At 32.3% G+C, this 17,428-nt stretch overlaps 1 protein-coding gene across 2 annotated transcripts in view; it reads left to right on the top strand.

Moving 5' to 3' along the window:
* Window positions 1–16,845, top strand: part of Dh44 (corticotropin-releasing diuretic hormone 44) — an 88,129-nt gene extending 71,284 nt beyond the window's left edge. Inside the window, exons 2-4 of one of the 2 annotated variants that reach the window (XM_072001435.1) lie at window positions 4,795–4,971; window positions 13,373–13,780; window positions 15,125–15,967. In XM_072001435.1, coding sequence (XP_071857536.1) covers window positions 4,825–4,971; window positions 13,373–13,780; window positions 15,125–15,154 — 585 coding nt within the window. In that variant the 5' untranslated portion in view covers window positions 4,795–4,824 and the 3' untranslated portion in view covers window positions 15,155–15,967. Of the gene's footprint in view, window positions 1–4,794; window positions 4,972–11,283; window positions 11,458–13,372; window positions 13,781–15,124 lie in introns of those variants that run through there. The other variant, XM_072001436.1, reaches the window with a different exon arrangement.
* Window positions 16,846–17,428: the final 583 nt, after the last annotated feature.

Raw genomic sequence — 17,428 nt, 5'->3', positions numbered from 1 at the left:
GAAATAATCCAGACACAGTCATTCAAAACTTGAGACAATGAGCTTAGGCTCGAGGCGACAACCGGTCGCCGAGCGTAGCCACGGTCACGGGATGAACGTTCCACCTAACAGAGAAGTGCCAATATTATGAGACACACGTTGTGTTAACAATCAAACCCCGAGCGGGAGCAATGTCGCAGCTACGCGAGTCTGCCTAGCAACGGCAGCTGCAATTTTGTTGGTATCCCCGGCCAATATTCAACAAAACGAACGCGATCGCAAGGAGAGAAAAGTTTTCATCAGTCTTTTATTCTTGCGATCTCCTTGGAGAGTTACACATCGTCTTTACGAGCAGTATATACCGAACGTCACGGCGAACGTTACTTTGTGCCTCAAAATATATTCTAAGTTTAACAAAGAGTTAGCCCGTGGCCGTGGATTCGTCATATCGAACCTAAGGTCATTGTTATTAGCGTCTAGGTACCGCGGCCACTGGTCGATCTTGTACCATCTATATCTGTGATAATAAACGCTATCTCGATTGTACAACAACGATGAACAACCCAGGCGAAGATTCGTTACACGCCCCTAATCCAAGCCCTAACGTCAACCCGACATATAAATATAAGGTGCCATTTAAAGAGCCACATCATTTTAATATCTCAATAATATCTCAATATAAAAAATATACAGTATTAAAGAATCAAACTATGTTTAATTATTATAACTACATGATCAACTCAATGATCACATTTTAAGGATAATAATTATAACCATTGTTGTGTAATGGTCAAAATACATAGAATCTATCGAATAGTAATTTAACCAACCACTTTGAAAATTTCACTAAAAATTTGCTCGTTCCATCTAATATGATATATTATGTTAGATAAATAGCAAATTGTTGATTATTCAAATTATTACTCATTCAAGTATCATGAAGAATGCAAACGTATTTGCATCGATATTAAACCTTGATAAGCATGATGCTTTAATGTCCATTAGAACACAAATGATTAGCAAAGCGGAAAAATCTTATCAACTGAATTGGACCTCCAATAAGACACATTTTGAGGAAAGCGGATTTTTATGCAGATTCGTATTTCTCAGAATATAATTGAAAACGTAGAATCACCTCAGAAAATTGTTTCACACAACAATTATTACGCAATGCATCGTACTTTGGATATTTTATATATCTTCCCACGTTATGCGCATTCTGCGCAATACTACGCTTTCAAATTCTCTGTTGACACATAGAAATCCGCGGTGCATTCATTAGGTTCAATCGCCTAACGTGTTTCTCGTCTCATATGTTCAGCGTATTCTCCGACGAAAGCTAATCTGGGACCTGTGTGTATCGAAAATTAAAAAACGATGGACGAAACATTTATTGGTAATTGAACTTCCAGCAAAATGCGCTACAAACCTTGTTCGAGGTTCACATGCAGTCGTTCTATCTACCTAGAAACCATTTCCGTTACCTGACGCTAACATTCGTTGTCGAATTTTCCTTTCTCTCGTATTAGTCTCGAACAGTTCTTCGGTTACCTCTCGCTTGACTATTAATTACCACCTTTCGAGTACGTTCGTCGATTACAAACTGCACCAGAGATTAAAATTACAATGATAAAAAGATAGAAGGAAGGAAGCAGAGATTGGAGCGAGCAGTTCGTGCAGGTGACGAACCAGCGTAATTGAAGAGCGGAACGGCCACCTTAAATTACCGGCCGTAGATTAAGCCGCCGGTGTTAATGAACTCGTCTGTGACGACGCTGCTGACGACATCGTAACGATCGCCGACGACTATATCGGCACATCGACCCAGATTCATTCACCATCGAACTTGACCTTCTGGTTTGTCGCTCCTGCGTCGCGTTTTTCTTGCTATAAATAAGACGTCGGACGAGCAACTGCGCGAACGCACTTGTCTATCGTTGTACAACGGTAACTACAAGATTTCATGAAATTAAAGAGCATTTTACCAATCGTTTTCAAGACGTAAACGGTATATTTGGTAATCTTGATAGAGAGTTAAATAAATCAAAATGTTCCCTTCTTGCTATGTATATAAACGTCTTTCTAATGCTCATAACTCGCGATAGTTAAGCTCCGATATTCTGAAGCTTTCCTCGCGCTTGTTTTTATCGATTTACGCTGTTAGAGCGCGCATGTAACGATTTATTGCTCATATAGAGCGTCAGAAATTGGACGATTCGTGCTAAGTACTAAAATCGTGGGAAGAGAAAATGAACGTGGTTTGGGTATGTGTACGATAGCGTGCATTATGACGGGAAGAAGTTAATGGCACTTCCATCAGAGGAGGGTGCCAAGAGGACGAAGACCCTTCGGTCAGATGTTAACAGAACAAACAGGCGTGGTTGGAAAGTGTCTCCATACCTGAGATCTAGTATCGCGAATGGCTGAAATCAAGGCTGAAAGAAAAAAGGCTTTGATTAACGGGTTGCCTCGAATTAATTATTTTAATATGTCCGTAGCAAAAATTGGAAGATTCTTGCTACGAATATATTTTAATATCGTTTGAATAATCGAACCTTGGCCCATCTTCGACCGATGATATTTTTCGATCGATAAAAAGATTATTAAATGTTTCTAATCCTTTTGAGACAGCGAACGAAAGAATTCTGCAACACCGTGTGCATTAAAAATCAATGAACAATTACTTAACAAAAATCTAACGGCTGCAAATGTCGGACGTAAACAACGCTTAGTATTAAACAGGTTTGGAATTGGTCATACTAAATTTATATATGTACATTTAATTTCTAAATCCAAGCTATCTAAGTTATCAATTTTTTTAACAAAATATTCGCCATATTATATAAATGTTGTTAGTTTGGTATATTTGCAATTCTAGACCATTATAAAACATTCAATTCCTGTTTCTTTTCTTCATACAATAGATAGTTTACCAGTACTGTAATGTAATTTACATTTATAGATTAAAATTGGACACCCTGTATATGTGTAATGATACAATAACGTAATTAAATAATTAAATAAATAGTTTAATAATATACAGCTAGACATTAATTATACATTATATATTTATATTATAATATATTTATATATTATATTATAATTGTAGATGATTATAGATTATATCAACTGTATAATATGACAAATATTTTATTTATAAAATATACTAAATAGAAATAAAAAATGCTAAAGCACTCTCTGGTTATCCGGCAAAAAAGAAAACACGAGTAAGGTTCCTTTTTGCTATGAACCATTCATTATTGATATTATTATTAATATACGTAATTCTTTGCTTTAATTTTCTGCTAAAGATAGTTTTCACAGGCATTAAAAGTCTTTTTATGCGACACGAAATGAGACATGAAAATTCCAGTACTGCAGCAAAAAATATAACAGATACATGAGAGACTTGTCGAAAAATATACGCACGTTCGACTTAATCGGACAAATAGTTGGTTATTTTTCAAGTGGTCATTCGATACGATCGGAATGCCATATCAGCCGATCTAAATGTCAGTGAAAATCGTGGCCAGTATCGAGCGAAGGGGAAAGTTGTTCGGAAAAGTAAAACTGGAATGTTCGTTTACGTTTTTCTAACCGTGCGTAATATTCCGCGAAATATTTCGTAAAACGTTGCAAATACGAATTCGGTTTGATCCTTTGACGTTATCAACTTTTATCTTTAAATTCGTTCTTGATGTGGTTATCGTATACAGATAAATAAAATGAAATAGTCCATTTGAACAGACAAATTCCTTATTTCATTAATCCTTCCTAATGCAATGAAGTTATTGTTACAAGTAATTATACTCTCTTTTTAGAAAATATTTGTACGAAATTTCAGTTATGGCAACGATATTTCATGTGTTAAAATTGGATGAAACATCTTGTACAGTACATGAAGTTTATATCTTCCTTTCCTCGTTCCTGGACATTTTCATTTTCCTCGTGACTTGTTCTTTCCTGAGCCTTAAATTTTATTATTACGCTGTATGAATCTCTTATTAATGATACAAGAAATTTTTGGAACTTTTCTAAGCAAACGAACTTCCTGTAGCAAATTAAAGCTTTTTATTCATTTTAATTCTTCTCGAGATCTAAAGATGTTAATCCATTCATATTTCTATACTATTTTCTAGAAAATTAATGTGCATACTAAATGCAGGATTAGAGAGATAGCGTCAGTATTGGACGAAGCAAAATTATTATTCGTCATTTGTCTACAGCTTTGAATAATTTTTATCCGCCATGGAACTTTTCTTTTAAATATTCATAAGAGATTTTATATTTAGCGATGTTAGTAAAGAAAGGCAGTTTCAGTTAAAATTTGATTGAAATTGCTTCAGTTCTTTGAAAGGGGATAAGTGAGAGAAGTCGATATTTAACAGAATTTTGAAATTAAATTTAAATATTAAATATTTTAAAAATTTAACAGAACCTTCTACCTGCGTGTCTGGATAATTAAAAAATTGGATACATCAACAAACAAATTAAAATGTTATCAAAGTTATCTTACCAAGATGTCTCTTTCTATCCTCTTCAAAATTTTCAAAATATTACTCCTCGTTGTGATTTTAATAAAAAATTGAGTAAACCAAAATGTTTTTTCCTTACCACCTACTAAAACCTTGATCGTGTTGATAATTCGCGATGGTTAAGCTTTAACGTTCCAAAGCTCCCTTGATTAAGCATCTGGTCGCTACGGTAAACAAGTTTTACATAATAAATTTAACAAGACATTGTGAAAATCGTTTCGTATGAAACGTTTACCAGACTTATAGTATTTAATGAAAATTTACCTTCACTCTGTTTCAGATACATTCGTTTCCCGTGCTTGCAGACACAATGACGCTTATGAGCCTGCTCCTATCTCTATTATTTGTCGCTATGGCTAAATGTCAACCCATATCCTACGTGTACGATGAAAGAGAATTGTCTAGGGATAATCATCCTCTCCTACTTCTCGTCGATCACCGAATTCCAGACTTAGAGGTACGATATTCTCACGCTATGAAAATGCAAATTGCACGAAATAGCAGTAAAAAAAAATATATGAGGAAGATTATAATAAGTATGACAGCTGATACAGAAAAGCATTTGTACACGTTCTTATTCTTCAATGAAACGTTCTTTTATTAAATTCCACGGTTCCCTACGAAAGTACTCGAATATTTACCACAGAACTTATTTATGTAGATATCCTATACATCGCACGGGACTTTTTGAAATTTTGTTAACGCTGTAACGAGACACGGCTATCGCGATTATAACAATAAAGTTTAAAACCAATCGGGAAATGTATACAGCAATTACAAGATATTTGTTGCAAACATACACATAGTGAAATATTAATTTACATTATAAATAGCGGTGTTGAATATTCATATTAAGCTACATATTCATGGTTTATTACTACAGTGAATGATTGACTGTTTAATTAAATATTTTGGTGACCTTCGCGAAGTGTATGCTTGCGATAAATATCTTGAAACTTCTCTACACACATTTTCAGATTCGTCTGAAATTTTACTGTTATAATCACGTTAGTCGTGCCTCGTTATAGTGCTATTGAGATTTCAAAATGTTTTCTGTAATAATCAAATAGGAAGTTTCTAAGAGTTTTCGAGTACTTTCGCGAAACATTGTACGATTCATTTCATAGTATCAAACTTGTATAATCATATGAAAGTACTACTAATTGGTACGAAATTTATTATAGTCTGATCCATTTAATTAGTATAGAAGTTCAATAATAAATGCAGTAGTGTACGATTGCTTTGTACAGCCACTATATCCAACAGAAATCCCAAAGTGGATTCATCTCCTTAAGAACTCGCTAAATTTTAATAAAATGTGTCAAAGTGAAACGAGATTTTTTTTATATTAACGCACAAATATTTATCAAATCTTCTTAGAATCTATTTTTTTTTTTTTTTTAACAAATTTCTATTTCTATATTTTCGATTGACCAAGAAATTGCACATAGAAAATGTGGAAATTCTCACTGAAAATTAATAACGAAACGGTAGTAATATTATGCAAATGAATTAAGGAGATAAATATTGAAATAACAAAGTTATACTATTGATTTCTGAATAAATACATATTCGATTAGATAACATAATTTATGATAAAACGAACAGGACTCTTTTTACCTTCTATCTTTTTATAGTCGATAATTTATCAGATAATAGGATTATGGTCATTGTAAAATAAAGTGGAATAAAAATCCCAGCATCTGTTAAATAAGAAGCAAACTTGTCTATTAAACGTACAATATTACACGTATTAATTCGATAAATAAACTGCGGACATTTATGCAAATTCATATTTTTATAAATACAGATAGGTGCGCAAATATTTGGACATTCGATGCGATTCAATTCAAAGATTGTGGTCCGGATGAACGCTGCTTAAAATTAATAGAACTATAATAGATTGAAGCGTTAAATGTCAATGACTATAAGCAAACGCTTGGAACGTTGAGTATGATTGACATACTTTTTCTCAAAAGTGGATTTAAATATCGAAATGTGGAAGTCGTTCTATCGATTCGGGTTCTAGCGCAGAGTATAGCCTGTGATAAAACAAACAATAAGGTTTCTACATTTTATCCGTTTAAATTGGATAATTTTATGACACAATTGAAATAACGTCATCGTGAAATCATTTGCTATAAAAAAAGTCAAGTTACCGCGGTGCTTTTGCAAAATTTAGCTTTCTAGTTTAAAAACGCTGAGATTTATAATAAATTAGTTGAAAATATCCCCTCCCCGTCGGTAGAAAAATATTCATTTTAAGAAAAAAATTAATCAGTGTTCGAAATACCCCACCGACTTACTAAAATATCGAAGACGATTATGCATCGGAATATTTCCTTAAAAAGTTGTAGTAGAAAATATAATAATAGCAGAATGTTTACTTCGCGGAGTGATCCGGAAAATATGGAAAAATGTGAAAATACAGATGATAGAGAAACGTGCTAAGTTGCTTTAAACATAAAAGTTTCTTAGTAAAAACGAAACAAAATTTTCATTTTAACTTTCCAGAAAGCATTTCGTCTATTTTCGTTTAAATGCTTCGAAACTTCGAGAAAAGAAGGTTCGCTGGACAAAAGAATTGTAAATCGAGCAAATGACATTTAAAAATTCGTTTCTTCCTTTCGCAGTATAGTAACTACCGTTGAATCGATAATTAAATGTCTCTTACGAGACCATGTGTTTCCTTCGCCTCGTGTTCGTAACGTGAATCTATTAATTAAATTATTCTGTTATTATTTCATTAAATCAAGTCGTTAATTCTTTGCAATAAAACTTACCAGCGAATTTGTCTGGGTTAAATATTTTTTACAACTCGAACAACGCAGAAATAGATAATGAGATCTAGGCGTGTGCTAAAGTTCAAGATCCACGAGCCTAATTCGCCAAACCTAACCCCAACATAACCTCTATTGGCTGGACGTGAAATGATTATGTTATATCCTTTCGCGAATCTCTCGCCTGGAGTCGTACGAACAGAATCAAACGTTAAACGTCACAACCGTTTTCCCATTTCATGGACCACCTTGGTAAACAGATTATTGAAAAACTCTCTGTTTCGCGTTCCGAAGCGGATAATAACATGGTTGTTGTTCTGCAACAGAGAAATTATTCGCGGGTGAGACGTAAAAAGGATAACACGCTCGTTAAATTTCATCGTCGAGAGGTTTGTAATTGGAAATGGAATCGGAGATTCGTTCGACCATGATTTCTGACCATTCTTTCTCTCCATTAATCAAACACAACGTGCTAGTGTACTCGCATCTATAAACACATCACTACTGTTCAAACGTATCTGGACGTTTCGCTCGAGTTGTAATTTACAAATTAAATTTGTATATTGATCGGTCGAATATGATCAGAATATATGAAATGGCGGTGGATTAGTAATTAAAAGTGCCATTTACTCTCTACAGAATCGGCAGAAAAATGGAATAAATGCTTTATTAAAAGACAAGTAGAGAAGAGTAAATTTGTATATTCGTTGGAAACTACATACGTTTAGTATAATATCACTTGCAACCAGACGGCTGTAGTTTTCAAAGTTCTCACGTCAAAGACAAAGAGATTTGTTAGTTAAACCGTTAGAGATAATGTAGATAATTTGAATAACACAAAATTGTCGAATAATCGAAGATTCCAAATAAAATTCCAAACACCTGGAATTTTTAATCTTCACACATATTCCTATTCATATACCTCTCATAGCATATTCTCGTAACATATAATAACTATTCATAACATATTTCTATGCGAAAACAACGAAGGCCAATTAATTGGCCATAATTGATTTATTCAACTTGCGCGTGTAAACGTCGCATTAACATTCCTCAAGGCATCTTTTCTTTCTATTCTTCTCGTTGCATGAATTTAATTAAAACTCGTCTCCTTGTCGGAACCAGTGATTGTTACCAGCAAAACAACAACGCAGTTTTGCCAAATGTTCTTAATTAATTACCTTCCATATTGTGCAAACGATAGAGGATCTATATGGAGCGAGCCGACAATGTTTGGGCCAGAGCGATAAATATATCGAACGAGGAATAAGTGCTATATATCTGCAAGGAGAGAACATCGAGCTCCTGGATTCCTAATGCCGATGAAACTCTCGAGATACGTGCACGACAGACTTCGATTTCAATACAAGCTATACAGACAGATATACGGTCGATCACGAAAGTCTACGTACATGATGGCTCACGAAAGTATCCGAACACGCTTAGAAGCTAGATACAATATGCACAGTGTTTTCTACTTTTTCCGGTTTAACTTTAGGAGCGCGATTTACAAGTGAAAATAAGGAAAAATGTTTTAAAGATGAAGTTTTGTTGCAAACGCTTTATTGGAAGGTTGCGAGGCAATATTAGTCGCAGCGCAAGGTACGTACGTAGAGTGCAATTTTGTTATCACTGGATACAAAAAATCATAGTACGAAGCGTAACTATAGAGAAAGAATAAACGCAATTTATAACTTAGTTACCGTTAGTCGGTAATTATGTAACTTGGCAAGTTAGCAAAGTACGGAAGTCGAATACTCAAGAAAATTTCTAACTTCTCACAGACGTAGTCCGTGTGATGCCAATAACAGGACAGTTTCTTTTCTCAGCTAAAGAACGGTCCTAGGAGTGAAAACACCTTCCCCCAAAGAAATCTTCACTTTTTGTATCACTGTGAATATTTCAGTAAGGAACTACATAAGATACGGAGGAAAAGTTAAATTAAAAGTTGCAGAACATGCGAATAATTTTTCTTCGGTATTATCGTATTCTTAAACACGACATTCACTCCCTGAGGTAATGACGCTAGAATATTTGACACTTTTAGAACGTCCTTCGTATTATTCGAATATTTTTATCCCTCTGTTAGTTCGGATAAGGCAAGCTCTACTGTACTGGCAGGTGGCTTTGCGCCGGGATACTCGGTATATTTCACAAACGAATTCTCCTTTTTGTCAGCTCTTTATAACGGCTTATAAATTACGAAAAAACGAAGGAAGCGTGTGAAATTTGAAGAATGGCTGAAGGCAAAGTATTCCGAGGTACTAGTACATACGCGTAAGTGCTGTAGCCCTCTTCCGGTACGCGCCCCTAGACCTTTTCTTCATATTCTTGAGCGCGTTTTCCGTAAAAGTGGCAATAAAAGCTGGGAAATATCCGAGTGTGGATAGGGTAGAAAACTGCGGCCTGCGCATATGAGCACCGTTGAGTTCCTTTCTTTCATTCTCCTCTTTTTTTCTTTCTTTTTTTTTACTCCCACGGATATGCTCAATATAACTCTACCCTCGATCCGCTTAAACAATAATTTACAATGGTTTTTTTTTCACCACCACTTCAGCCGCAATATTGCCACATCGCCGAAGCGATGATCGAATTTTATCCTTTATCCAACACCGATCAGTTAACTTTCACGATAGACATTCGCATGTGTCTTAGGTGCGCAATATTTTAATATTCACAGAATTCCTCTCGCTGCTGTTCTGATATTACGCTTCGCAGTCGTAACTAAAAATTCATTTGTCTGAAGAAAAAAAATCTTGCTTTTTCACGCATTTTCGAAAGGAAGATGCCATCTATTGTAAAGGCGGAGAGACATTAGACCGGGCGTGTATACATGAGCGATCAATCGATAGTCAGCGGATTGCTAATCTTTAGGCAAATGTATATTTTTGTAGAGACTATTTAAGAAATAGAAGTTGAACAGAGATACGTTTTAGCTGTTAGAAATTATAACAGATTAGTATTCTACTATAGGTAGGTCATATAATTATGTACATTCTGTGTATTTTTGCATCTTCGAATTTTGTATAATTGCATTCACAGTCCGTTAACGAATAATTAATTTTAATTGCAGCCTTCTCAAGTTACTCTTCTATTAAATTAAAGAAGCTTGTGAACAACGTTATTTATCAATATCAATATAATTTATGTTTTATTATTTATTTAGTATTTATGTAGTATATATAGTATTTAGTATTTATATACTTCTAGAAATAAAAATAACGATTAAGTTATTACATTTTAGTTGGTTGATATCTATTTGAAAATTTCCCATATGATAAAACCATATCTTGCAAAAAATATGCGTGTTCAGACGCTTTTGTGCGGCAGTGTATTTTTGAAGACATTGTAGTTTAACTACAATTTTGGAAAAATGAAAAAATGACCGGGTGTAAAAGTGCTAAAATATAATAAAACTTATATGTATACAGACTGTATTCTACGTCAGCAGCAACCAGCTGAAGATTTTAGAAAGAGATACTACATCAGCAACTGCGAATTAGCGTTAATATTCTTCTTTTTTATACAATATATGTTGCATCTATTTATTTCATTCGCAGTGTAGCAAATCGAATTTACCGTTTACATCAAAACACAGTGCCATCTAATTTACTAATCCTCTTAAGGAATTGATTGCAGATACCGTTGAATGAATAAGAAGATATCTGCATATTTAGAATAGGTTGGATAAAAAGTTCATGTGTTTTTGAACAGATGTCTTTGCATCGTTCTGCTACGTAATTATGAATTTTTTCAACCAAATCAGACCATTAATTCAAAAGTTGATTGTCAACAATTGCAATGAGTGAACCAAATATTTGACGACAAGTCGCGTGTATCTCTATTTTTCTTCGAGATAATTCACGACCGCATATCGCTTATTTCCGCAACAATCAAACGAAAGCGAATTTGAATGTTCTGAGCTGTTATATGTAGTTTCGTGACGGTGCGATGGCGACGCAACTGCCCTCCAATAGCAAATTTTTGAACTTCACTTGTAAGATTCCGCCAGTAGAAGTACAAGGAACAACCGTTCTTTCTGTTTTTCGAAAACTACAAATTTCGAGTTATGCTGCAACAAATGAGCGATATAAGTCTTACGACTGAAAATTATGGATTTAAACTAGGAAATTATGAAGCGTCGCCCATATTCACCCGATTTGGTATCATCAGACTATCGCTTGTTTAGATCCTTGCAAAATTATCTGAATGGCAAAAGATTCAGAACCTACGAAATGCACAATATGCTTCAAGAATATTTCTCGTCTAAGCCACAAAAATTCTACCTAGATGATATTCAAAAGCTTGTGAGACGATGAGATAGTAATAGAGACTAATGGACATTTTATTATTGATTCGATATTTGATAAGTGAAGTTCTCCAAATAGAATTCAGTGGAATGCATAAAGTATAAACGCACGAATTTGTCGTTCAATTTTTATGCAATAAGTAGTTATAAACATAATGCGTGAGAAGATTTATACTTGTTTTTCTTATTTTAATAGCAGTATTTTACATCATCCAGCTATAAATTTCAGTTTATTACGAGCAACTCCCAGTTTTAAAAATGTGAAAAAGACCGTAGGTTAGAAAAGCAACAAATATCTCTTATTGCTCTCGATGAATATTATGAGTCACTTAAAGTCTTAGATCTCAATTTTATTACCCAATGACAAATCGGCTTAAAAACAACATATTTATCAAAATTTAAATCATTTATTTAATAACATATTACAATAATGTATTAAAATTAATATGTGTTTATGTATGATTTAAATATCCAGTTTTAAATGTCACGATTTAGATCAATCACAGCTAAGCAAATGTTAAAAAAATTAAATTGCTAAGTACTTACAAAATAGTAAAATTAATAATAGTCATACAATTCTACGTAAATTTAAAAATCAGCATTACAACTTAATTATCTAGGAATAAAAAGCTTTTCGAACGTCAATTTGTTATCGCGTACGTAATCTTTCATTATTTCGTAAATGGAAAATCCAAATATTTTCCTACTGAAATGAGACAGGTATACACGTGAGAATGTCTTTCGTTTTAATCACATTTGGAAGAAATCGTACGCCTTCCCTTGGCAAAGTAGGAATTAAGTGCTCTATAAAAGCAAACGCAAGGATCGTATAAAAATACTTCCGTTTTTTACATAGGGTAAAGCTGATCCATTACCCGAACAAATGGGTTTTTAACGGTCTTGGGTATTGTGAACGAATAAATTACAACCACGTCTTGCGAAACGTCAGTGATACGTAATTATTAAAAATTCCTAAGGTTATCAGTAGTAACAACGTTTCCTTAATAGGTTAATTAATTCAAAAATTTAAAAAAGAACAAACTAATTCTTTTCGCTTTTCAAAATAAAAAACTCGTCGTTTGGTCCAATTAAAAAAAAAGTGATTACGTTTTGAAAGGTTTCTGAATGTCAATGCAACCAACTCTACAAACAATGATTTACAAATCACTCCTTCTTATACAAAGTAACAAATACAAAGGCACTGCTGTGTTCGAGCATAAATGCGAGTAATTCTACTTATTGTAAAATATAACGATTCTCAACATGGAAGTAGCAAAGACGACCTAGGTACACGTCTAGAAGGAAGGATGAAGGGTAAAGACGGAAGAATGATTGCAAGGATTTAGGCGTGGAAATGAGATGAGTATTGGAAAGAGAGTGGAAACAGGAAGTGGCGAATTTGTGGAGGACATTTTTGTATTTTTATATTCTATATTGCCATAGATATTTCGTATTTTATGTTTCTATTTGGATCTGTATGTCGTTGAAGCTTAAACACTACGAGACTATAAAAGACATAGACAACAAGGAATATAAGAGGTACATTGTAAAGCTAAATTTAAGTTGTAGGTTTTAAGACTAAATGTTAAGTATGTTAAATAGGATGATTCATATGTTAAGCTTGGCGATTAGATAGGTAGACGATAAGAGTATGCCAAAGAGAAATGTAACTGAAATTCCGTCCTAACCTAGAGAGGACGGACTGAAATATAAATGAACAATAAATGGAAAATAAAATAAATAAGAGATGACGATTTCATAATTTTCAGAATGAAATGTTCGACTCGGGAAACGATCCTGAATCAACGGTGATCCGGACAAAACGATTGGAATCAAAACGCATTGGATCGTTGTCGATCGTGAATTCCTTGGACGTGTTACGACAGAGAGTTCTTCTTGAACTTGCCCGGCGTAAAGCTTTGCAGGATCAACAGCAAATTGACGCGAATCGACGTATTCTAAAAACTATCGGAAAAAGATCATTACCGTTTTACAACAAAGACGTGCCCAAAGCTATCGACTCAAGAATAAGAAACGGAATTGATTATGTGATCGAACAGGAAGAGAAGAACCACGATCGAGACGTGGTACCAGAAAGGATCCCTGACAGAATGCAGAACTGGCTACGAAATGACGATTCCGCTTTTCGAGAAAGACAAGACGATCAAATGCGAAGGGTAATTATTCTGTTCGTTCGTTTTCGTAAATTTAATTTTTCGTAAATGTACAGTACCTCGCGAAAGTATTTGTACACTTACCATGCGAAACTTTTACGTCTATACCGTGCGTGTTATATGAAAACATGTTGAAATTTTGTTAGCACTGTGATGAGACGCGACTGCCATGATTATATTGGTAAAATTTAAAACCAATCTGAAAATATACATAGAGATTGCAAAATATTTACTGTAAACTTATATTTGGAAAAAAATTAATATACAGTATAAACTACATATAGTTAAGTATGTGTATAATAAGTATCAAAGATGTATAGTGAGGCTTGTTAATATTCCGGGTAATTGCCTGTTTAAACACTTTTTGTAATTTATGTAAAATATATATTTGTATTAAATTTCCTTCAACTAATTGTACGCATTTACAGAATCGTTTAACATTTTATCAATATAATCACCATAGTTGGGTGTCATTACAGCACTAATGAAATCTTAAAATGTTTTCTATAACAAGCGTAAGGTTTATAAAAGATAATAAAATAAAATAACAGACAAGTTTATTTCAAAATAGAAATGAATGCAAACATAAATTCCAATGTCTTGTTTGAGAAATAAATTGTTTCCAAATTATAATTTCAAATAATGATGGTTGTTCCAAATAATAATGTAAAATTATGAATAACAATTTTATACATAATAAACGTGCTAATTGTTGTATATTCGCTCTTAATACGACTGAAAACTTAAATATTGTATCAAATAATTGAATCGCATGATCATTAATGATCATTAATAACAATAGCAGAGAAAACAGCCGTTTAATTGAATTTGACGCTGGAAGAGGTGCACTTATTAACAAAGTCAACCGTGCTTGAAATGTTTACTATGTTAGTGGTATTACCTGTACGTGGTAATTAGAATAGACCATAAAAATATGTACAGTAGAAATAACTTTTCCGATTATACATATCGTCGAAATTTTAGAATTTCTGTAATTTTTGAATGGAAGTTCCATGCCATATAGATAGGAAGAAAATTATTTTCTTGGTAAAGTCAAATAACAAATATCTAAATTTCAAATAAAATAACAATTAATAAAATAAGTTATTTTTCAAATATACCGTTGCTTAAATAACATCATCTAGGATAAAGCGACAGAGCAAATAACAAATAAAATAAAAATTTTATTCGAATGGTTATTTGAATAAAATTATTTTTAAATTGCCCAGCCCTGGTCTGTACATTGGATTAATGCTTCTTATTTTTTTATTTTATTTTAGATATTGACGTAGAATAGCATTTTAAAAATATTATCTCGTAAAAAATAAATGAACTCTCTGTTTTCAGATCCAAGCGAATGAGCTACGTTTGCTGTAATCAACACAAAGGAAGATCGAGTCACAATACACTATCGCTATATTACGATTTTTTATCTAACAAGCTAATGGATTGCATATAGTTTATCTATTATTCGTCATATTCCTCAGGTTTTATCATATATATATACATATAATACATACATGTATCTATACATTTTGTGCTGTGCAAAATTCATAATTTAATATCGCGTTTCATTCATGAATTATACGCAGATTATTCATGTGTCAAGCGTAAAGTAAATATTAGCGCATGAAGTTACTAGTAGTGCAAAAAGTTTAACAATCAGAATATATCAGTATTTTCTCCTATCTCTTTTATTTAAGTTTTAGTCGTCTTAATTCTAAGTAATTTTGTAGCATCCAGAAGAGGAGGGAAATAGAAATACCATGTGAAACATATGATATCAATTTCCTTGTCTATACTCACACTTTTTCTTCTCTATACTAATCATACAAAACGATTTAACTTTAGCTCTCGGACTAGACGTTTTACTATTTTCTATTTCTTCCTTTTCAATAGCGCAAAAAAAACACGAAACAAAACAGTATTATGCGTTGTGATCCCTTAAAGTCTGCCCAACCAATAAACCCCAGACAGAAGACATTTTATATCCAATTTTGGATATAATTTAATGTAAATGTTTCTTCGTATTAGTATTAAGTTTTACGAACACGACGATAGAAATGTTTTAAAGTATTTTATTATAATTATTTTGAAATACGACTCTTAATTAAAATTAACTGCGAAGACGTGCAAAGGAAAAACAAATTGTATTTATCTATTGTACAGTAAAATTTCTTGAACAACCAAGTATTCAAGTAATATTTTGGTAATCATTTCAAGCCGAACTTAGACGTTATCTACAAATATAGATCCAAATGGCTGTAAATTTAATGTAATGTAATTATTTAAATATATAGATCAAACGCTTTCTTCTCAACAAATTTCACGTGAAAAGAATAAATGTAGTTAAGAATAAATGTTCCATAGAACTATCTCTTAAATACTTTTATTTTATGTAGATTATCTCTTTTTTATTTTCATTTACGTTACTTTCTTCACGATTATATTCCTTATTTTTATAATACCCTCAGAGAAACACAGATAACGGTCTAATGAATTTATATATTTATCAATGAATACTGCATTAAAGGCGTGTATTCTAAATAATCGGTGAATAGTTCCTTTCATATGCACCACAGATTAATAGACGTGCTATGTTTTTCACCGAATTGCGTTTATGCCTACGTAAAACATCGAGGCGTGATTTATTTTTGAAATATTTTCATTCTAGTCATATGATTTTACGCTAAATTAAAGACGCAATGCAAATAAATGTCTTTGAGAATAATAGGATTATACAAAATTCATAATAAAAAAAAAACTTGTTGATTTTAATTATGTTACTTCGTAAAATACGTACTCTTTCAATTTCATTTGTTTTATTTTACTTGCATTTACCTTATAGCATTTTTATATTAAAAATTAGAAATTGATCTTTGTGGTTATTTTAAAAGTACAATGATTAATGCTAACGATGTTTACGTTAATGTTAGAAAATAAATGTAATTAAATTTTATTATTATTTATATGTCGTATTATATAACCTATTGTTGAAGAAATGTGTAAGAAATTTTAAAAATGTATGTAACATAAATAGATTTTATTTATTTGAAGAACACGTACAATATCGTTTATTTATTTTCGTTTTAGATTTTCGTTTTTATCGATTTAATTACATAATGCGTAATTGAAATAAAATAAAATTAATTTAAATAAGATTTGTTGTGTACTCTAATTGTACCTCTTTCACTGAATGAAATATAATAAAATGTAATAAGAATAAATGAAATAGTTGTGCAGTTTTTTAAAAGACTCATTTTATTCCTTATTATTACCGATGTTTCATATAATGCTTAATATTATCATTAAAATTATATATATCCCATCCACATAGTGAATGAATATTTTTCTCTAGAAATATAATATCTGTCAAGCTGTTCCAAATTTTACAGAGTATTATTGAAAATATTAATGTACAATACTTTTTATAAACATTTGTAATAAAATCCTAGTAAAATAGCTAAAAGAAACCACATTTTTTATTTTATATTTATATTCAAATCTTCTTAAATTCGTAACTTACTGAACCTATCTCAATTTTAATTTTAATTTTATATATAAATTATTAATGTACTATGAAACTATACTCAACAAGCACAAGTAAATCAAGTAATTGTAAAATGTGGCTAATATTCCGGATAATAAAGG

The sequence above is a fragment of the Bombus fervidus genome, chromosome 4, assembly GCF_041682495.2.
Source record: "Bombus fervidus isolate BK054 chromosome 4, iyBomFerv1, whole genome shotgun sequence".
NCBI classification, from domain to species: domain Eukaryota; kingdom Metazoa; phylum Arthropoda; class Insecta; order Hymenoptera; family Apidae; genus Bombus; species Bombus fervidus.
This window is presented reverse-complemented; position numbering and strand designations above follow the sequence as displayed.